Genomic DNA, 23,266 nt, shown 5'->3' with positions numbered 1-23,266 from the left:
AACCTCTGACTTATCTCTCACTCTCTCTCTCTGTACCTGCAGTGGATATATGGTCGGTGGGGTGCATTATGGGAGAAATGGTGCGTCACAAAATCCTGTTCCCTGGCCGTGACTGTATCCTTATTCAGATAATGTAAATAATGGCCGTTGAGCTAGTTCAAAGAATAAGGGTGCCATTTTCCCCCTCGTAAAGACAGCTGTGAACACTCCGTATCATTTTTAATAAACGGGAGCTCCGATAAAGTACGACCTCACAGAAGTTGTTCAAAAAAAGTTACAGAAATCGCACTGCATATTATAATTTCACTCGTTCCGTATATTTACATTGTGTTAGCTTACAGGGAAGGTGTCTTTGTTGTTCTCGGAGTGCGCTGCCACGTTACCACGAGCAACAGTTTATATACAATAACATGACGTCTTGTTTCAACAAGAGTTGTGCATGTCGTGTTTGCAATCATGTTTGGATTTTACACTGCATGACCAAAAGTATGTGGACACCTGCCCGTCGAACATCTCCAGTAATATGGAGTTGGTCCCCTCTTTGCTGCTATAAAAGCCACCATTCTTTTGGGAAGGCTCCACTAAATGTTGTAACATTGCTGCAGGGACTTGCTTCCATTCAGCCACAAATGCAACTGATGTTGGGTGATTAGGCCTGGCTCGCAGTCGGTGTTCCAATTAATCCCAAAGGTGTTCAATGGGATTGAGGTTAGGGCTCTGTGCAGGCCAGTCAAGTTCTTCCACACCGATCTCGACAAACCGTTTCTGTATGGACCTCGCTTTGTGCACAGAGGCATTGTCGTGCTTCTACACCTGCATTGCTTGCTGTTTGGGGTTTTAGGCTGGGTTTCTGTACAGCACTTTGAGATATCAGCTGATGTACGAAGGACTATATAAATTCATTTGATTTGATTTGTCATGCTGAAACAGGAAAGGGCCTTCCCTAAACTGTTGCCACAAAGTTGGAAGCACAGAATCGTCTAGATTGTCATTGTATGCTGTATTGCAAGGATTTCCCAACACTGGAACTAAGGGGCCTAGCCTGAACCATGAAAAACAGCCCTAGACCATTATTCCTCCTCCACCAAAATGTACAGTTGGCACTAGGCATTGGGGCAGGTAGCGTTCTCCTGGCATCCGACAAAATCATATTTGTCCGTCAGACTGCCAGATGAAGCGTGATTCATCACTCCAGAGAACGCGTTTCCACTGCTCTGTAGTTCAATGGCGGCATGCTTTGGAACCCGGTAGTGAGTGATGCAACCGAGGACAGATTTTTACGTGCTATGTGCTACATCACTTGGCGGTACCATTCTGTGAGATTGTGTGGTCTACCACTTCGCGGCTGAGCTGTTGTTGCTCCTTGATGTTTTCAATTCACAATAACAGCACTTACAGTTGACCGGGGCAGCTCTATCAGGGCAGAAATGAACTTTTTGGACAAACTGACTTGTTGGAAAGGTGGCATCCTATGACGGCGCCACGTTGAAAGTCACTGAGCTCTTCAGTAAGGCCATTCTACTGCCAATGTTTGTCTATGGAGATTGCATGGCGGTGTGCTCGATTTTATACACCTGTCAGCAACGGGTGTGGCTGAAATAGCCAAATCCACTCATTTGAAGGTGTGTCCACATACGTTTGTACAGTGCCTTGCGAAAGTATTCGGCCCCCTTGAACTTTGCGACCTTTTGCCACATTTCAGGCTTCAAACATAAAGATATAAAACTGTATTTTTTTTGTGAAGAATCAACAACAAGTTGGACACAATCATGAAGTGGAACGACATTTATTGGATATTTCAAACTTTTTTAACAAATCAAAAACTGAAAAATTGGGCGTGCAAAATTATTCAGCCCCTTTACTTTCAGTGCAGCAAACTCTCTCCAGAAGTTCAGTGAGGATCTCTGAATGATCCAATGTTGACCTAAATGACTAATGATGATAAATACAATCCACCTGTGTGTAATCAAGTCTCCGTATAAATGCACCTGCACTGTGATAGTCTCAGAGGTCCGTTAAAAGCGCAGAGAGCATCATGAAGAACAAGGAACACACCAGGCAGGTCCGAGAAACTGTTGTGAAGAAGTTTAAAGCTGGATTTGGATACAAAAAGATTTCCCAAGCTTTAAACATCCCAAGGAGCACTGTGCAAGCGATAATATTGAAATGGAAGGAGTATCAGACCACTGCAAATCTACCAAGACCTGGCCGTCCCTCTAAACTTTCAGCTCATACAAGGAGAAGACTGATCAGAGATGCAGCCAAGAGGCCCATGATCACTCTGGATGAACTGCAGAGATCTACAGCTGAGGTGGGAGACTCTGTCCATAGGACAACAATCAGTCGTATATTGCACAAATCTGGCCTTTATGGAAGAGTGGCAAGAAGAAAGCCATTTCTTAAAGATATCCATAAAAAGTGTAGTTTAAAGTTTGCCACAAGCCACCTGGGAGACACACCAAACATGTGGAAGAAGGTGCTCTAGTCAGATGAATCCAAAATTGAACTTTTTGGCAACAATGCAAAACGTTATGTTTGGCGTAAAAGCAACACAGCTCATCACCCTGAACACACCATCCCCACTGTCAAACATGGTGGTGGCAGCATCATGGTTTGGGCCTGCTTTTCTTCAGCAGGGACAGGGAAGATGGTTAAAATTGATGGGAAGATGGATGGAGCCAAATACAGGACCATTCTGGAAGAAAACCTGATGGAGTCTGCAAAAGACCTGAGACTGGGATGGAGATTTGTCTTCCAACAAGACAATGATCCAAAACATAAAGCAAAATCTACAATGGAATGGTTCAAAAATAAACATATCCAGGTGTTAGAATGGCCAAGTCAAAGTCCAGACCTGAATCCAATCGAGAATCTGTGGAAAGAACTGAAAACTGCTGTTCACAAATGCTCTCCATCCAACCTCACTGAGCTCGAGCTGTTTTGCAAGGAGGAATGGGAAAAATTTCAGTCTCTCGATGTGCAAAACTGGTAGAGACATACCCCAAGCGACTTACAGCTGTAATCGCAGCAAAAGGTGACGCTACAAAGTATTAACTTAAGGGGGCTGAATAATTTTGCATGCCCAATTCTTCAGTTTTTGATTTGTTAAAAAAGTTTGAAATATCCAATAAATGTCGTTCCACTTCATGATTGTGTCCCACTTGTTGTTGATTCTTCACAAAAAAATGCAGTTTTATATCTTTATGTTTGAAGCCTGAAATGTGGCAAAAGGTCGCAAAGTTCAAGGGGGCCGAATACTTTCACAAGGCACTGTATAAGACAAGTAAATTACATACCCTGGCGCCTGGCTTTGACAAGTCAAATTTGCCAAAGAGTGTGCGTTAATGGCAGGCGAAAATAGAGCCCTATGACTCTCAGACTCTCTGAAGGTGAATTGAATCAATACGTGGCCTGTACTCCTCTGTTAGGTACAATGGTTTCCACCTAGCTCTATTGTCTCTAACCAATCTTGCTACTGTACTGGCTGGCTTCATAACACCTCTAATAGCTCAAATAATATATTTAATAATAATGTATCACCATTACCATAATTCACCATAAATTCAGTAACCCCTAAAAAAAATACATATTTTAAGTCCATAAGTCCTGTTTATATAAATGATTTACTTGAAGAATGTGATGACAAAGCCATGGATCCATCATGGAATGACTAATTATATTTCTATGGGAATCCATCCTGTATTTAACCTCTTTTATTTCGGGACCCCTTTGGCAGAATGAGACATCCCTCACTCTGAATATTTATTGGAATATTTCTGGCGCCGGTGTGCGTCTGCCTGGAGTGTGTTGTGGGGTCAGACACCGTACACCATGCCCCCCAGGTTACATGTTACAAGAAGTTACAAGAACCTACAGTCCTCTTCTGCATGATTTGTGCTTTAAGAAAAGCCCTGCAAGGACAGTGTGGCGTTACTCACATACTCTTGCTAGATCAGTGGTCACCAACCTCTTCTGAGTCAAGATCACTTTCACAGTCAAAAAGCAAGATCTATTGCTCAGACTATTTTTTACATGATTACATTTTTTAACATTAACCTAATAAAAACAGCTCTTTAGGAATGAGGTTTGTGCAATAGGCCGAATATAGTATCATAGCATATTGGTTATATGCCTGGCCTGCCAATATTGTTTCCCCCGACAATAATATATTTCAAAACTAAAGCTTTGATAACAAAATAGATCAGTTGGTGTAGCAATTGCGAGGCACAGCTGAGCATAAACTGGAACTAAAAATTAAAAAAAACAAGCTCAAATCATGACGTCAGTGGTCTTCAGGTCAAGAAAGTCTGCGCTTCAGAAAGATGAATTTCTGACTTTGAATTCCGAGTTGGATGATCGTTCGAAAACATAATTCCCAGTTGTCTTAAACGCTCTGAAGGCAGATGTCGGAGATTTCCCAGTTCCCAGTTGTTTTGAACACGGCATTAGTCTCAGAAAAGGGAGAGAGAGAGCAGCAGAGGGTCCACCTCTCATGGTCCCTGCTCTCTCCTTCCTTTCCTCTGGTGAGACTGACCAGACAGAGGGGACACCGTCTTCCACCTGGAGAAACTCGAGTTGCAGCGCATCCGCATCTGCCTCATGCAAAAATTAATGTTGTTCCTATGACCAGAGAAAGTAAAATATTCATCGATATTAAAATAGACAAGACGAGCTGCTAATAATAAAAATGCACGGCTATCGATACACTTGGCTACTCATTCATTGCAGCGCGAGCGGAAGTAGGGAGAAGCGTGTTTTATGTTTGTAATAATGATGAATAAAAACAGTGTTCACGAGAGCACATGATGCGGCGGAGCTGAGCAGACGTTGACAAACCGAGCTCTTAAAAGTTATTCTATTTTTACCTAAATAACAACGTTGAAACAATATTCTAACATCGGCTGATAAATTGTCAAGTACTTACCTTCCCAAAGAGCCATGGACCTCCGACCGAGAGGCAAGAAGGACGACCAAAACGTTGTTGATTCCCAAGATAACGATAACGCTACAGCTAGCAAGATTAGCATTAGCCCTCATAACTCAGACAACAGTTCCAGACTCTTGCTCCCAACAGCCTCTTGCGAGCCTGCCGACATGCTGGCTACTCTCCTCCGGGAAATTCAGGATGGTAACAAAGGTCTTTCTATGAAAATTGATAAGAAATCGGCTACACTCCATTCTTCCAGTGATGACCTGAAATCCTCCATGAATGATCTCCTTTTGAGAACGACTGAGGCAGAGTTGCGCATTAGCACAGTTGAAGATACCATCGCTCGACATGACCAAGTCTTGATACAACTGCAAAAGGACAATGCCTACCTCAAAAACGAGGTAGATCAGATGGAGAACCAGAGTAGACGTAGTAATATCCGTGTGGTGGGATTGAAAGAGGACAGCAAGGGCCGTGACCCGGTCCGTTTCTTCACTCAATGGATCCCGGAGGTCCTAGGCATAATCAACTTCACCAAGCCGCTGGAAATCGAACGTGCCCACAGAACATCAGTGCCGAAACCCCGGCCAGATGAGCCCCCACGGGCTGTCCTGATCAGGTTCTTCCGTTTCCAAGACAGAGAGAAGATACTGCAACTCGCAAGAGCCAAAGGGGACATCACCATCGATGGAAAGAGGGTCAGCCTTTTCCCGGATATGAGCGCGGATCTCGCCAGACGCCACAAGCAGTTCAGACCTGCCGCCAGCACGGAAGGAGAAGAACATCACCGGCTACCTCATCCCCCCTGCGCGGATGAAAGTTCAGTATAAAGGCCTAAGCCATCTCTTCAACACACCAGGAAAAGTGCACACTTTTTTCAAAGAACTGAACGACGTCTGAGCCAGGACGGTCTCTCTGGGGGATAAAATGCAGTTTGTTTGTTTTCAACTAACCGCAGCATTTTCAACTAACCGTATCTTTCCGGGGTGAGTTCTATTACATTTACAGGAGAGTATATTTTGGTTTTAGTCCATATCCACTGGGCGAAGCAAATAAGTGGGCTTAGGCCCACTGCTTTCCCCCTCATTTATGTTAATCTTTCGAAAAGAGACTCAAGCGGCCCTTACCGTGGGCAGTAAATATTCAGCCATAAATATCTATTCACAATGTTTGTTTTCAACTTAGAGAGCTCGCAGGTTTTAGTTTACGCCAAGGTTTAACTAGTAAGAGCAAGATGGAAAGCAAGCAGCAACGTATCTCTACAAGTGTATTCATGTTTGATTGTTGGGATTGTTGTTTTAATCTGACATTCGGGGTGGGTGGGATTTTTATAATTTTTTCTTCCTTTTTTCTATGTTTATTGTTTCCTTCCTAAAGAGACACATAGGTCACTTCTGTGTTCAAACCAAAGTTGAAACATTTCCTAATTATCTACATATGATAGATTTCCATTCAGTTACATATTTCAAATCAAATCAAAATCAAATTTTATTTGTCACATACACATGGTTAGCAGATGTTAATGCGAGTGTAGCGAAATGCTTGTGCTTCTAGTTCCGACAATGCAGTAATAACCAACAAGTAATCTAACTAACAATTCCAAAACTACTGTCTTGTACACAGTGTGAGGGGATAAAGAATATGTACATAAGGATATATGAATGAGTGATGGTACAGAGCAGCATAGGCAGATACAGTAGATTGTATCGAGTACAGTATATACATATGAGATGAGTATGTAAACAAAGTGGCATAGTTAAAGTGGCTAGTGATACATGTATTACATAAGGATACAGTCGATGATATAGAGTACAGTATATACGTATGCCTATGAGATGAATAATGTAGGGTAAGTAACATTATATAAGGTAGCATTGTTTAAAGTGGCTAGTGATATATTTACATCATTTCCCATCAATTCCCATTATTAAAGTGGCTGGAGTTGAGTCAGTGTCAGTGTGTTGGCAGCAGCCACTCAATGTTAGTGGTGGCTGTTTAACAGTCTGATAGCCTTGAGATAGAAGCTGTTTTTCAGTCTCTCGGTCCCAGCTTTGATGCACCTGTACTGACCTCGCCTTCTGGATGATAGCGGGGTGAACAGGCAGTGGCTTGGGTGGTTGATGTCCTTGATGATCTTTATGGCCTTCCTGTGACATCGGGTGGTGTAGGTGTCCTGGAGGGCAGGTAGTTTGCCCCCGGTGATGCGTTGTGCAGACCTCACTACCCTCTGGAGGGCCTTACGGTTGAGGGCGGAGCAGTTGCCGTACCAGGCGGTGATACAGCCCGCCAGGATGCTCTCGATTGTGCATCTGTAGAAGTTTGTGAGTGCTTTTGGTGACAAGCCGAATTTCTTCAGCCTCCTGAGGTTGAAGAGGCGCTGCTGCGCCTTCTTCACAATGCTGTGTGTGTGAGTGGACCAATTCAGTTTGTCTGTGATGTGTATGCCGAGGAACTTAAAACTTGCTACCCTCTCCACTACTGTTCCATCGATGTGGATAGGGGGGTGTTCCCTCTGCTGTTTCCTGAAGTCCACAATCATCTCCTTAGTTTTGTTGACGTTGAGTGTGAGGTTATTTTCCTGACACCACACTCCGAGGGCCCTCACCTCCTCCCTGTAGGCCGTCTCGTCGTTGTTGGTAATCAAGCCTACCACTGTTGTGTCGTCCGCAAACTTGATGATTGAGTTGGAGGCGTGCGTGGCCACGCAGTCGTGGGTGAACAGGGAGTACAGGAGAGGGCTCAGAACGCACCCTTGTGGGGCCCCAGTGTTGAGGATCAGCGGGGAGGAGATGTTGTTGCCTACCCTCACCACCTGGGGGCGGCCCGTCAGGAAGTCCAGTACCCAGTTGCACAGGGCGGGGTCGAGACCCAGGGTCTCGAGCTTGATGACGAGCTTGGAGGGTACTATGGTGTTGAATGCCGAGCTGTAGTCAATGAACAGCATTCTCACATAGGTATTCCTCTTGTCCAGATGGGTTAGGGCAGTGTGCAGTGTGGTTGAGATTGCATCGTCTGTGGACCTATTTGGGCGGTAAGCAAATTGGAGTGGGTCTAGGGTGTCAGGTAGGGTGGAGGTGATATGGTCCTTGACTAGTCTCTCAAAGCACTTCATGATGACGGAAGTGAGTGCTACGGGGCGGTAGTCGTTTAGCTCAGTTACCTTAGCTTTCTTGGGAACAGGAACAATGGTGGCCCTCTTGAAGCATGTGGGAACAGCAGACTGGTATAGGGATTGATTGAATATGTCCGTAAACACACCGGCCAGCTGGTCTGCGCATGCTCTGAGGGCGCGGCTGTGGATGCCGTCTGGGCCTGCAGCCTTGCGAGGGTTAACACGTTTAAATGTCTTACTCACCTCGGCTGCAGTGAAGCAGCAGCAAATTGAAACCCAATTTATGCTTAATCCACTAAAATATGTCACATTCAACGTAAAAGGTCTTAACAGCCCGATTTAAAGGAAAATAATCTATACATACCTTAAGAAATTAAAGGCTGACATTGTGTTTTTACAAGAAACACATCTTACAGCCAGTGAACACAAGAAATTGAAGAGGGAATGGGTAGGACAAGTTTTTGCGTCCTCTTTTAACTCCAAAGCAAGAGGAACTGCAATTTTGATAAGTAGACACATCCCCTTCTGCGTCAACATCCCTCTGGCAGGTTTGTTTTGGTGCAGGGGCATATGTTTTCAGTGTCTTGGACCCTAGTGAATATTTATGCTCCTAACTTCGATGACCATATGTTTATTCAGAATGTCTTCATTCAGGTCACTCAAGCACCATTTATTTGTATCATTACATAAAAACCCCCCTACAAGCCAAAGACTTAAAACACTAAAATGACAAGAGTAACTCAAACTCTCAAGCTACTGGTTGGAGGAGATTTTATTTTTGTTTAGATACAGTTCTTGATAGGTCCTCTGATAAACCCTCACTTATTACCAAAGCCGGCAAGCTCACCATGTCATTCATGAAAGATCTCAATTTACTAGAGATCTGTAGACAGTTGCACCCACAGGATAGGGACTACTCTTTTTATTCACACCCACACAAGACACACACACGCATAGATAACTTTTTACTTTCGTAGAGTGTTAGATGTTGAGTATCTCCCCAGATTGCTTAGTGACCATTCTCCTCTGGTATTATCAATCTTCATTCCTACCAAGGTAAATGGAGCATATAGATGGAGACTAAATTCTACACTCCTAAAGCAACCTGAATTTTGTGCATTCATCAAAGAGCAGATCAAAGTATTGGCATGGCAACTGAAAGCAGAGGAAAGTAAGAGGACAATTAATGCTATAGAAACTCTTACTAATGAGATATCTTTTGACCCTACTGAAATTAATAATACTTTTAAGAAATACTATGAAGACCTCTACACTTCCCAATCAAGCGATGATCTATCAGAGATCGACTCCTTTCTCTCCTCTCTCAACCTCCCATGCCTGTCAGGGGAAGACAGCGAGCGCCTGAGTGAACACTTCTCAGTTCCTGAATTGTTGGAGGCCATTAAATCCTTACCTTCTAATAAATCTTCTGGGGAGGATGGCTTCCCTCCAGAGTTCTATAAAGAATTTAGGGAGCTGTTGGTCCCCTACCTTATGGAGGTACTTAAAAAAGCCAGGGAAGACAACTGCTTTCCAGAGTCTTTCTCTCAAGCAGTGATTACTGTAATCCACAAGAAATGGAAAAACCCGCTAAAGTGCGCCTCCTATAGACCAATCTCTCTCCTTAACACAGATTGTAAACTGGTCACCAGATGCTATCTAAGAGACTGGAGTCATGTCTTTCCCTGTTGGTCAACCCAGATCAGACTGGCTTCATAATTAATAGATTGCCCTCCAATAATCTCAGAAGGTTCTTTGATATAATTCACTTTGCTAACAAAAACAAAATACCTAGTGTCGCAGTCTCCTTCGACGCTGAAAAGGCCTTTGATAGGGTTGAATGGCCATACCTCTTTCGCGTCTTGGAAAAGTTTGGTTTAGGTACCGTGTTTGTAAATTTGATAAAATCACTCACAATCTCCTAAAGCTAGGATTGCTACCAATGGGATTACTTCCTCCTCTTTCCCTCTTTATAGGGGGAACAGACAAGGTTGCCCAATTAGCCCCCACCTCTTTGCCCTCGCCATCGAACCGTTGGCTGAGGCTATTAGAACGTGCCCTGACATACATGGCTTTGAGGTGGAACCCCATACCTATAAAGTATCACTCTTTGCGGATGACCTTATCTTATTTCTAACAAACCCAGAACACTCCCTCTCTCACTTGCAGTGTTACAGTTCTTTCTCTGGATATAAGGTCAATTTTGATAAAAGTGAAATCTTACCGTTGTCTGTCTTTGACCATCATACCATCAAGCACAAGTTTCCTTTTAGATGGTCGCCTATGGGCTTCACATATTTGGGCATAATGGTGGATGGTAATCTGAACAACCTCTATAAACTCAATCTGGCCAGTTTGTTGCAAAAGGTGGAGGGTGACCTTTGTAAATGGATGGACCTACCTCTCACTCTACTGGGTAGAATCAATGTAATTAAAATGAATGTCCTGCCCAGATTTCTATATCTGTTTCAATCTCTCCCTATCCCTGTTCCCACAGCATTTTTTCCCTCTCTCGACAAGCTGACCAGATGGTTTATCTGGCACGGCAAAACCCCTAGGGTTGGCCTGGATAAACTGACCCTTGATTACAGTCATAGGGGAGACGCTAGCGTCTCAACTGGCCAATTTCCAGGTGAAATGCAGAGCGCCAGATTCAAATAAAATGCTATAAAATTCAAACTTTCATTAGATCACACATGTAAGATACTCAATTAAAGCTACACTCGTTGTGAATCCAGCCAACATGTCAGATTTTAAAAATGCCTTTCGGCGAAAGCATATGAAGCTATTATCTGATAGCCTGCAGCCATCCTCACCAGCAGTAAACAAAGGGGCTAGCGTAGCAGGCGCTACACAAAACGCTGAAATAAAATATAAAATATGCATTACCTTTGACAAGCTTCTTTTGTTGGCACTCCAATATGTCCCATAAACATCACAATTGGTCCTTTTGTACGATTAATTCCGTCCATATATATCGAAAATGTAAATTTTCTAAAGCGAGTTTGATCCATAAAAAAACAGCTTAGAAAAACGCACGTCTTGTGCAACTCACAAATGTATCCCCTGTTCTGAGTTGGCCTACTTCCTGTTACGACAAAGAAATAACCTCAGCCATATTTCAAACACTGGCGACATCGTGTGGAAGCGGTAGGAACTGAAAGTATGTTCCTATTAAATTTCCAATGGCAAAGACAATTTACGGAAGAGATATGGGGAAAAATGTTTAAATAATTCTGAACAGTTAGCCCTCGGGGTTTTGCCTGCTACATAAGTTCTGTTATACTCACAGACATGATTCAAACAGTTTTAGAAACTTCTTCTATCCAAATCTATGAATAATATGCATATCTTATATTCTTGGCATGAGTAGCAGGAAGTTGAAATTGGGCACGCTATTTATCCAAAGGTGAAAAATCTGCCACCTAGCTTTAAGAGGTTAAACCTCCCCAATTTTAGAATGTATTACTGGGCTGCACAGTCTAGGTTTCTGGCTCAGAGTTTTGACAATGGTCCCTCTCCCTCATGGTTGAACATTGAAAAGCTTGAGGTAAATGATGACATTGGGGCAGAATTGTTTTACAAATGGGACAGAAATTATATAAAAACCATCACAGACAACCCTTTAATCATACATTCTGTCCTGGCATGGTGCAAACTGCATGAGCTGTTCGGACGAGGGGGATTTCTTTCCCCTAAAACCCCTTTATGGAACAATAGATTGATTCCTATGTTTTTCCAGAATAGTAACTTTAGACAATGGTCTGATAAGGGGGATCACTCTTCTGGAACATTGTTACGAGGAGGGAGTTCTTATGTCTTTTGATCAGCTGAAACAGAAATACCACTTGCCTAACAGGGACTTCTTGAGCTACCTACAACTACGAAACTTTATTAGGGTGACTCTCAAGGGACAATGGAACCTACCTAAGATGTCACCTACTGAACAACTCTGCCACGCAGATGAACCACTGTTCAAGACAATTCCCTGTGTACATGATGCTCTTATGTCAGGACTAACACTGCCTGAGCTAGATAAACCCCGACTTAGATGGGAAAAAGATCTGGGTATTGGTCTTGATGAGGGTCTATGGAGTGACCTATGCAGGGATGGTGTTACATCCACATTGAACTCCAGATACAGACTGATCCAGTTTAATTTCCTCCATCAGCTCTATATCACCCCATCTAGACTGCACAAGTTCAACCCAGATATCTCCTCCCTATGTTTTAGATGTGGCTCAGATGAAGGAACATTCCTCCATTCCACTTGGCAGTGTTCAAAACTACACGGTTTCTGGCAGGGGGTATGCGATACCATATCCTCAATTCATGGGTTTGCATTCCCTTTAGACCTGGAGGTCTGTCTACTGGGCAACTTTACTAACACCAATCTTAGGCAAAGCCATACTATAAAGCTAACAGAAATATTGCTAGCGATTGCCAAGAATCTCCCCCCACATTTCATTGATTGAATCTCTATATAATTCTCACATAATGTTTCACACGTAATGTATAATATGTAGCCTACGGCAAGTGATCCAATGTCTCATTATAATTTTTTTTCCTTATTGTATGTTTGTATATATAATTATAATATATATTTTTTTTTTTACGCTTGTCTGTTACTGTCACTTTGTCCTATTGTTGTCTAATATCTTTTCACTTTTGTTTTGAATGTTCTTAATTGGAAAATGCAAAAATAAAATATATATATATATAAAGAAAACTGTGTTCACAGTGCTTAATAAAAACTTAAATGTGAACTCACTCATAAAAACAGCAGCTGTTTGCGGTATTCTTTGACATTCTCTCTCTGGTCATGGTTTTAAAAGTTATGAAATCTCAGGTAGGCTAGTATCAAACTTTGCTGTGGCCAGAGTCTTAGAACCTGTAGGTACAGTGATTTGAGCTATTGGATTGGCCAGCACAGTAGGCACACATTATTTAGCCACAGATCTCCCGGTCCACCAGGTAGGCAGAGTTGGTCTTTTAAGACAAATGAAATGGTTCCAAATGTGAACACCTCGCCTACCCAGTTCGCAACGCTTCTGAATCAGGAACATCTACCGCCAACAGTGCAAAACACGAATAAATAAAAAAATTTATCATTTGGTGATCGACTAGGAATGTCTCGACTAGGACTAGGAATGACTCGACTAGGAATGTCTCGCGATCGACCTGTTGGTGACCACCGCTACATAATAACTGACAAAGACAGCAGTGTCTTAACAGCCATTGTTGTGGTAAACAAAACATAACATGTTTGCAATTACATGACAGACAGGACTCACAATGACGTGGAATTTTTTTGCATGTCTGCGCGCAGTGTGTGGTTGATGGAGTTTGTGTGACATGTGTCATGTATGTACCTGCATGTATGCTGGGTGACTGGTATGGGACTGTGTCTGGCTGCAGTGGACATGTGGTCTGTGGGCTGCATCTTTGGAGAGGTGATAAGAGGAACAGTGCTGTTCCCAGGCACCGACCGTATCCTTGCCTCCTTGTCTCCTTCTGGTACTGTCATCAACACTATACTGTACACTGCTAGAAGAACCAAATACTGTATAGGGTTAAATGGCTAGCGTCATACATGGCCCTTAAAGCAGTTATTTCTATATAGAACATTTTGAGAGGTATCCTTGCCTCCTTCTGTAGACTGTAACTCGTATCAATACATCGACACATTGGCTGTGCTACTAGTTTACCACAGCTAACTAGCTAGTGATTTCACATTGGCTACACGTACATACTTCTGGCCTTCTTCTAGCCTTTACAATATATCAGGTCTGTCATCGAGATGAGCAGTTTGAACACCATCATAAAATCTGAACATTTAGAAAATAGCCTAAATTCATGATGAGGGATACTCATATGTATAAAAAACAATACTTTATTTTTAATTCAACACAAATTAACATATTTATCTATATGGAACTTTTATGGAACAATTTTTTAAATCAAATTAGACAGCTTAACATCCATATAGAATCATTTTAAGGAATGAAAGCCAAGGCTCCTCTCACTGCATTGTGTAGATTGGACTCCTTTTCCTGCATTGTGTAGATGTGATTGCCAAAGTATGATGTAGACAAAGAGGAAATGAAAGCGGCGTTCCAGCAGGATGAGGTCATGTGTTTCTGTTTGTCCTGGCTTGCTGGCTCTCTCTTTGAACTGGCACCCACCTGTGGGAGATGGAGAGAAAAATGACATAGACCCCCTCAGCCTGGCCACCCTCACACACAAACACACACACCATCCGTTCCCCCTCTGTTCCTATCCCAAAATAGTGCTGATAATTCAAATAAAGTTTCAAGTTGATTTGCCATTTGTAATAAATGACATGGAAATCGAGCTCTCCCAATAAAAACAGCATTAAAAACAGCAAATCACACCAATTGGCATTTGGAACTTTGTACAGTACCAGTACAATAATCTGCATATTCATAAAGCAATGGTTATAAATTAGAGAGAGAACTAGGAGCTGTTTCAATCTGCTATCTGCTAGTTTTAAAACCCACATTAAACACAAATGTGCTTGCAACGTATTTAACCCAGCATTAGGAAACAGTTTAAATAATTTAAAGGGCTAGGAAACCAAAGAGGAAATCATTCCCACCAGTGAAGTGTTGGCTCCGCTCACTAGCACTGTGACGATGTCCCGAATGGCACCCTATTCTCTATATTCTCACGCCTGCTCCCGCTTCCCCTCGGGCACTAGGCTGCCCTCCATTACGCACTCCTGACACCATCATTAGGCACATCTGCGCTCATTGGACTCACCTGGACTCCTTCACGTTGTTGATTGACCCATCTATACATGTCTGTTCCTCAGTTTTGTTCCACGTGTCAGCGTTATTGTCGTAATGTCGATTTTGTTCCCCCCCGTCCAGACTCTGTTCTTGTAATGTTTGATGTCCGTTTTCTATTAAATGTTCACTCCCTGTATCTGCTTCTTTGTCTCCAGCATCTGTCCTTATAGAATGCTGACACCACTATTTGATGCAAAGCATTGTTTTTTGTTTTTGGTGGTGACGCCTGGGTCTGGGTGCTGCCGCTGATGGAACCGGGGGTGCCTCAGCTGGCTCGTCAGGCTTCCACACCTTAGCTGGCTTGAGAGGTTTCCTTTCCTCGGTTGGCTCGGCAGGCTCCCATCCCACGTCATGCCTCAGCCAGCTTTTCAGGCTTCTACGCCTCACCCGGCTTGTCCAGCGCCCATGCCTCAGCTGGCCCGTCAGGCTCGCCCAGGTGGGTGGCGCCCCTAGAGGGGGGGTACTGTCACACCTGCTCACACTTCCCCTCACCAGGCTGCCCTCCATTACGCACACCTTTCACCATCATTAAGCGCATCTGTGCTCATTGGACTCACCTGGACTCATTCACGTTGTTGATTGCTCCCTCTATATCTGTCTGTTCCTCAGTTTTGTTCTCTGTGTCAACATTATTGTCGTAATGTTCTTTTGTTCACCCTGTCCAGACACTGTTCTTGTTTTGTTTGAAGTCCGTTTTCCATTAAATGTTCATTCTCTGTACCTGCTTCTCGTCTCCAGTGTGTGTCCTTACATATATAGGGGCCCTGGTCAAAAGTAGTGCACTATATAGGGAATAGGCTGCCATTTGGAACCCCTTTAAGGCTATGGGAAATGGGGAGGGCTATAACGTAATAGCAAAAGCTTTAGTATTAATAGGGTCTTTCTTATAGCAGACTAAAGCAGTGGAATTACCATTGCAGATGAGATGAGGAGAGGGGGGTGAAGTCTCTGACCAATAGTACATTCAGACAGGACTCTCTATACATTGTTCTGACACGTACATCTGGAGAGTTTTGCGTCAGTATAGATATTATACTGAGGTACTATACTAGTGTTTATTGTCGACAATGTAAATATTTTATTATCTATTCAATTTGTTTATTTGTCAGGGACCATACACAACACATATTGCACAATTGGCAAACTCCATTCCATTGGAAATCCCTCCCTACAAGTTGACACCTTTTTGCAGTGATTCATAGGATTTACAAGGACTTGTTCGTTTGTGAACCCACTCACAGTCCATACCGCAACTGCACAATGTTGATCAACATCTGTTGGACTGTCAGAATAGGAAGAAATCTGTTTGTTTACTATGATTGAACTAATTAAATATGGAAGAGAGAACTTGTTTAAGAAATGGCAGATTATAGAAAAGTTGTCTGTTACTGTTACACTTTGCTCATGTCCCTCCATTTAGTGATATGTCCCAATGTGGCTCTTACGCATCTGCTTGTAGGACTATTGTAGGCCTATGCAATTGTCCCCTTCAATTGGTTACTGCTATATATTAAAGCCTATATATTTTTTATTTGATACAGCCAGAGTGCTGTCCTGTCCAGGTTTGTTGTGTGTTTTTCTTAACCCCACCCCCTATCAGATATCGACCAATGGAATAAAGTGATTGAGCAGCTGGGCACACCCTCACCAGAGTTTATGAAGAAGCTGCAGCCCACTGTCCGTAACTATGTAGAGAACAGACCCAAATACGCAGGCCTCACCTTTCCCAAGCTCTTCCCCGACTGCCTCTTCCCTGCAGACTCAGAGCACAACAAACTCAAAGGTAAGTGAGACAATAAAGTATTCTATAGCCTAATAATTCTAGTATTTCTCATTTTATGCTTACAGCCCTTAGAGAATGTGTGTGGAGGTTGTGTAGTTTGAGGCAATGTGGCTCGCGAGGTGCCAGCCTAATTTAAGTAATATAGCTTCACTTAAATTGGTTAGATGAATTCAGGCAAATCTCCTGCTTTTGATGTTATACCAATTGATTTTTAAATTTTTTTTTATTTTTTTTACAGAAATTAAATTAACTTTTTTCGCCTGCTTACATTTTTCCTTTCAACGGGTAACTATCAACCACCCAAAGAGGGTACTATTGTAGCAGGAGGCAAATGGTCAATATAAAAGCCATGTACACCTCAAAAACTGGAGACCACTCACTTTATTGTGCTTGAAACCAAAATGTCCTTATATGCAGATGATGGAACATTTTATTTGATTTAAAAATGATATCATTGACAGTAAGGGTAATTTTAATATCAAGCACTATGCACAATGTATAGGAATAGGCAGTTTTATTAGGTACAACCATCTAGTACCGGGTCGTACCCCCCAGAACAGCCTGAGTTCTTTGAGGCATGGATTCTACAGTGTGTTGGTTCATGTTGACGCAATTACATCATGCAGTTGTTGCAGATTGGACCACGGTACATTCATGCTGAAAACAGCCCGTTCGATGCTCTATGGTCAGCAACAATGTTTTGATCAGCAACAATGTTCAAATACACTGTGGCATTCAATTGTTGCTCACTTGGTATCAAGGGACCTAACGTGTTCCAGACAAACAGTCCCTAATCCACCGCCACCAGTCTATACCGTTGACACCAGGCAGGTTGGGTCCATGGACTCATGCTGTTTATGCCAAATCCCGACACTGTCATCAGCATGATGCCACAGGAAATGGGACTCAGACCAGGCAATGTTTTTCCACTCCTCAATTGTCCAGTGTTGGTGATCGCATGCCCACTGGAGCCGCTTCTTCTTGTTTTTAAATTCTAGGAGTAGATCGACGAGTTTTGCATTCCGAAATGCAGTTCTGCACACCACTGTTGTACTGCGCTGTTATTTGTCTGTATGTGACCCGCTTGTTAGCTTGTACGATTCTTGCCATTCTCCTTCGACCTCTCTAACCAACAAGATGTTTTTGCCCACCATCCGTCTTGCCCACCATCCACATTAAGATGTGTTTGCCCACCATTTTGTTTGTCGCACCATCCTCTGTAAACCCTATTTGCTGTTGTGTGTGAAAAGGCCAGGAGGAAGTTTCTGAGATTTTGGATCCGGCGTCCCTGGCACTGACGATCATACCACGCTCAGTCGCTTAGGTCACTCGTTTTGCCCATTTTAACATTCAATCGAACATTAACTGAATGCCTTGATGCTTGTCTGCCTGCTTTATATCGCAAGCCACGGCCACATGACTCACTGCCTGTAGGAGCGATCCGTTTTTGTGAACGGGGTGATTTACCTAATAAACTGTCAACTGAGTGTATGTACAAATTATAATAACAATCAGTTACTGGCAGCAATTTCAACAGAATGGGGGAAAAAGTTAAGGGAAAGAAAAGAGAAACTGTTTGTTTGTAGACATCTTATTATAAATCTCACAGATGGGAAACTATAGTTAAAATCAATGAAGCCATACCATTTTCATTTTGGTTGCCTTGACACACAAATTCCACTCTTTCTAGGAAGAGCTGTTTGATACTCCCATCCCTTGAAAACAACAGGTTTTTGGTTTTATTATAAAACAACATTACACTCCATCTTCAGTTGAAGATATTGTAAAAATATCTGGCTACTAACAAGATGATGATGCATCAAAGAATCCCATTTGTGCCATTTTAGTGGTGTGGAGGATTTGATACAAATCTGGTATTGCCCCATAACTTTATTATTCCTTTTTTTACATTAACATTTGTTTTGTTTGTAATTTTACCCCCTTTTTCTTCACAATTTTGTGATATCCAATTGCGATCCTTTTACAATCGAGCCATGCGTCCTCCGAAACATGACCCGCCAAGCTGCGCTGCTCCTTAACACCCGCTCGCTTAACCTGGAAGCCAGCTGCACCAATGTGTCAGAGGAAACACTGTTCAACTGACGATTGAGGTCAGCTTGCAGGTCCCCGGCCCGCCACAAGGAGACGCTAGAGCGCGATGAGCCAAGGAAAGCCCCCCGGCCAAACCCTCCCCTAATCCCAGACGACACTGGGCCAATCGTGCGCCCCCCTATGGGTCTCCCGGTCACGTCCGGATCAAACTCCAGGCTGTAGTGACACCACAACACTGTGATGCAGTGCCTAAGACCGCTGTGCCACTCGGGAGGCCCATAATTGCTAACTTTTGGGTAAAAGTAAAACAGTGGTTACTCCCTGTTCTAAACAATTTTGTTATATCGCCACCAACAGTTATATTGGGTGACTTAATGGATAGAAGCAACATGATATACCATCTCTTAATTCTGCTGGGGAAAGCTTTCCTTTTTTAAACTTCAAAATAACTGTCAAACACTTTTATACACTAGAAGGATTCATTTCAAAAGAAACTGGGAGGTCACAAGATTTTACTGATAAGTAAAATTTCATAGATTTCATACTGATTTCATAGACAAAGGAAATGTGCTCCTGATCGACAGTTATATTATATATAATATTATAATTATATTATATATAATATTATTATTTTTGTATTATAATTTTTTATATTGTGGTGTTTTTATTTTATGTGCTTTTGTAGTTCGAGTAATTGCTTGTTTGTTCACCACATTGAGGTTTTGGGCTGAAGAGGATTGTGTGTTCTTGGGTAGGCGTGGAGGGTAGTCTGGTGGTCATGTCAATGGTATTACATGCCAATGATTGAAAAAAAATAGGGACAGAAATACCAAAAAATGAAGAAAAAAAAAATATATATAAAAAATACTTCTCTTTGCAAAAAAATACATTTTTAAAATATTTGGAATAAAAAAGAAACATTTTAAATAATACAAATAGTTTAGTCCCACAAATGTAAAATAATTTCAGAGGAAGATGTTTTAAACCAAGACGTAATGCACTACATTTCCCTCTACATTTCTTGAGAAAGAAATCTTTTAAAAAAATATTCCCAATAAGTATTCCTACATTAGGCTACCAGAGAATATCCTAGAAGGATATATCAAAGGAAGACAGATTCCCTAAATACAGTATAATTAAATCTGCTGCTCTCCAGTCAGAGGTTCCTGTAAGTCTGTCTGGATGGCAATGTATTTATTGGACGTGTCACTAATTCTTATGAAGGACTTCCTCGCAGAAGAGGTTACTCAACCAGTCAGCAGCCAATATGCCAGTCAAATAATTGGTGAAACGTTGTTTGGTTATAAATTGTTTAAGGTTAATATCAGTAGTGGATAGGTGCTCATTATATACAATCAGTATCCTATAATGATGTTTATCCCCAGCGCTGTTCAGCGCGATGGTATGACATTTACCTTTTAGATTAGACGACCGGAGTTCGAATTGCAGACAGCATCATGATTCATGAAATCTCATTCTAACCAATAATGGGGCGTGCTCCATTACACATTGTGATTTAGTTTCGGTATCAGGCTAACATTTCTAATGATTTTGTTTGCAGAGCATACAGGCTAGCAGTTTATTGCCAGTTCACCCTATGGGCACAAGGGATAATTGGATGAGGTGAGAGAGAATACAGAAGACGGCACGCAGTATACAGTAGATGGCACCCTATGTCCGGAATACAGTAGACGGCACCCTATGTCCGGATAGCGTGTGCATGCCCAAATATGCTCAGGACATCCGGTCAGGACATCCTGGCGGGAAGTTATCACTTGGTTATGCCCATATAAGTGCATCCTGTTGTCACGCGTTAGAGTGTGTGTTAATTTATGCATATATTGCATCTATTCCTTTGAAGTTGTCATGATGATATATGTGTAGGGACCTCGTTGAACTGGGGGGGGGGGTGTGTTTGAATCATTTCAAAGAGGATGGCCCCACACACCCTATTTTATTGCCCTTAGGGCTGTTGTCTATGAAGCAGGAATGTCCTGGGTGTATTGTGTTGGGGGAAGACGCATTATAAATAAGACCCAGAACAACACAAGTGACCATGATAAACCACTAAAGAAATTAAACATGGATTTTGTGATCAGCGGCAAAGCAGTGATGACCGTAACAACGGAAGCAGGACCGCGGTTGAAAGGTCTGCGTATAAAGCAACAATATACGATGCGCCAAAAAAGCGGTTTCTAAATGTGTATAGAACCCAAATACCGCCTGCAACGTCGCTGAAAGATCAAGTGATGATGTCTAATGGACAGCAATGGGGTTATCAGTTTGATTACCATGCCTGTAGAGTGAAACTCTATACCGTAGCCGAAGGAGAAGAAAATACAGACCGGACTTTAGGAGTGGACTACGGGCTTGAAGACTGGCAGGTTTTTCGCAAGGTCGTGTGTCCCAAACTGAGAGTTATCACAAAGGGGTATAGCGTGTTCACGGGGTACCAGACCCGTTGGGAAGGTGCCCCTGACTCCTCAGAGAGAGTATTTCACAGGGTGAAAATACAAAGAAAGATTGGACTTCCATGTGGGTGCGTAGAGATCTATATCAGCAACGAGGAAGTCCGCAACCAAAATATTTGTGACTGGGGATTTTAGGTTGTGCGTGCTTATTCCTTTTAAAAGTTGGGAACTAATAGAATTGAAAATGTTAGTTGATGGACGCTCTTTGTACGGAGCCAACAGCGGCAGAGCATTGTTGGGCTAAGGGAGTGCATAATATATACGAATCCTGAGGATTTAGATTCAAAGGAATCCCAAGAAGGGACATCCTCAGAAGGGTCAGCCCCCGAAGAAAACTAAGTATGTGGCTGCGTTAACCACGCCCTGATACCAAAGGACTGGTTCAACAATAAAAGGAGTGCCCATAAATCCTCCGGTTCTTCATTTCAGCATATACCATGGATGTTCATACAACATACCACGACTCCGATACGTCATGGGTGCCAGACCCTAAGGACTCTATGCCTCGCAGCACACCATTCTACTCCCCCCTGACAAGACCCCTGACACACCCTACATGTACACAGCCTGAGGATGTGTTTGATGGGGTGGTCAATACTATTTTTGTGGACACCATCAAGGCCTCTGTAGCCACACTTTTAGATGTGGTGATTGGAGAGTATTGAAGAGAAAAATGCATAGGTTGTGAGATCAATCACCCCAGCCAGCGCCGCCATCAGTGTTTATACGAGCCCCACCACCCAGGTGGTGCAGTCGTCTAGGGCTGCATTGCAGTGCTAGTTGTGCCACCAGAGACCCTGGGTTCGCGCCCAGGCTCTGTCGCAGCCGGCCGCGACTGGGAGGTCCGTGGGGCGACGCACAATTGGCCATTGGGAGGTTGGTCATTGTGCGTCGCCCCACGGACCTCCCAGTCGTGGCGTTCTGCGACAGAGCCTGGGCGCGAACCCGGGTTTGGCCGGTAGGGATATCCTTGTCTCATCGTGCACCAGCGACTCCTGTGGCACGCTAACCAAGGTCGCCAGGTGTTTCCTCCAACACATTGGTGCGGCTGGCTTCCGGGTTGGATGCGCGCTGTGTTAAGAAGCAGTGCGGCTTGGTTGGGTTGTGTTTCAGAGGATGCATAACTTTCGACCTTCGTTTCTCCCGAGCCCGTACGGGAGTTGTAGCGATGAGACAAGATAGTAACTACTAATAATTGGATACTACGAAATTGGGGGTAAAAATAAAAAAAATTAAAAAATAAAGGAATGGTAACTACACTGGGCAGCTAGTTGGCAGAATCAAAGTAGACTATAATATATGCCATTTAGCAGATGCCTGTATCCAAAGCGAACTGGGTACAGTATAGTCCTTGCATCTATAGCTCCGTCTATGAATTTGAAAGTGGTTTAATTTCTCCAGCCCCATCCCTCAGCTTTTTACCGAAAGAGGAGCAGTATAATAACACTGTATAATTGTTTCTACTGCTGATTGCCATTTAAGAAGTTAAGATGCAGATTAAATAGATACCAAAATATACTATAAAAATGTCCCATTACTCAGACAGCATCCAGCACAGCAAACAATCAATCACTCAAATGTATTTTACAAAAGCCCTTTTTACATCAAAATAATAAATGTCAATTGGCTTTTCATAGCTGAGTATTCACAGGTTGAGAGATAGAACCGAAACAGCAGAACTGGGACAAGGTAGCACATCCGTTGATGTGGAAAAACAATTCCACTCCGATGTGTATTTTTGAATTCGCTCTGAGTTCTGGTCTTCACTGATCTCACTCTCCGTCAGCTCCATCTGTGGCCGATAGGGGCAGGACTCTGTTGTATACTGATGGTCTTGAGCGCAATCCTTCTGGGCTCCAAGCTCTTTAGTGATGGTGGACCTCTTCTCCACCGCAGCACAGGAACACTCTGGCACCTAGGGGTCAGTTTGGCATGCTGTACTAACCTGCACAGTCTCCTCCAGGATTAAAACATTTTCAGGGAAGAAGATGTCATCCTAAGACAACTCAACCCAAATATATCAGTTGGCATTAACAAGCTTCCTGTCTTGTATGCTTTGTCAACACACACACACACACAGCAAATACAGGGACATTTATTTTCAGT

The 23,266-nt window shown here is 42.9% G+C and overlaps 1 protein-coding gene across 8 annotated transcripts in view; it reads left to right on the top strand.

Annotated features, from left to right (window-relative positions):
* The window catches only part of LOC139408936 (mitogen-activated protein kinase 10), a 99,319-nt gene that overhangs the window by 53,323 nt on the left and 22,730 nt on the right, over positions 1-23,266 (top strand). For 6 of the 8 annotated variants that reach the window (XM_071153424.1, XM_071153431.1, XM_071153427.1 and 3 more), the window contains 2 exons: positions 43-114; positions 16,455-16,637. In XM_071153424.1, the coding sequence (XP_071009525.1) occupies positions 43-114; positions 16,455-16,637 (255 nt within the window). Of the gene's footprint in view, positions 1-42; positions 115-13,460; positions 13,533-16,454; positions 16,638-23,266 lie in introns of all 8 variants that reach the window. The other 2 variants (XM_071153432.1, XM_071153426.1) reach the window with 2 other exon arrangements.

The sequence above is a fragment of the Oncorhynchus clarkii genome, chromosome 5 (assembly GCF_045791955.1).
Source record: "Oncorhynchus clarkii lewisi isolate Uvic-CL-2024 chromosome 5, UVic_Ocla_1.0, whole genome shotgun sequence".
In the NCBI taxonomy this organism is placed as follows: domain Eukaryota; kingdom Metazoa; phylum Chordata; class Actinopteri; order Salmoniformes; family Salmonidae; genus Oncorhynchus; species Oncorhynchus clarkii.
This window is presented reverse-complemented; position numbering and strand designations above follow the sequence as displayed.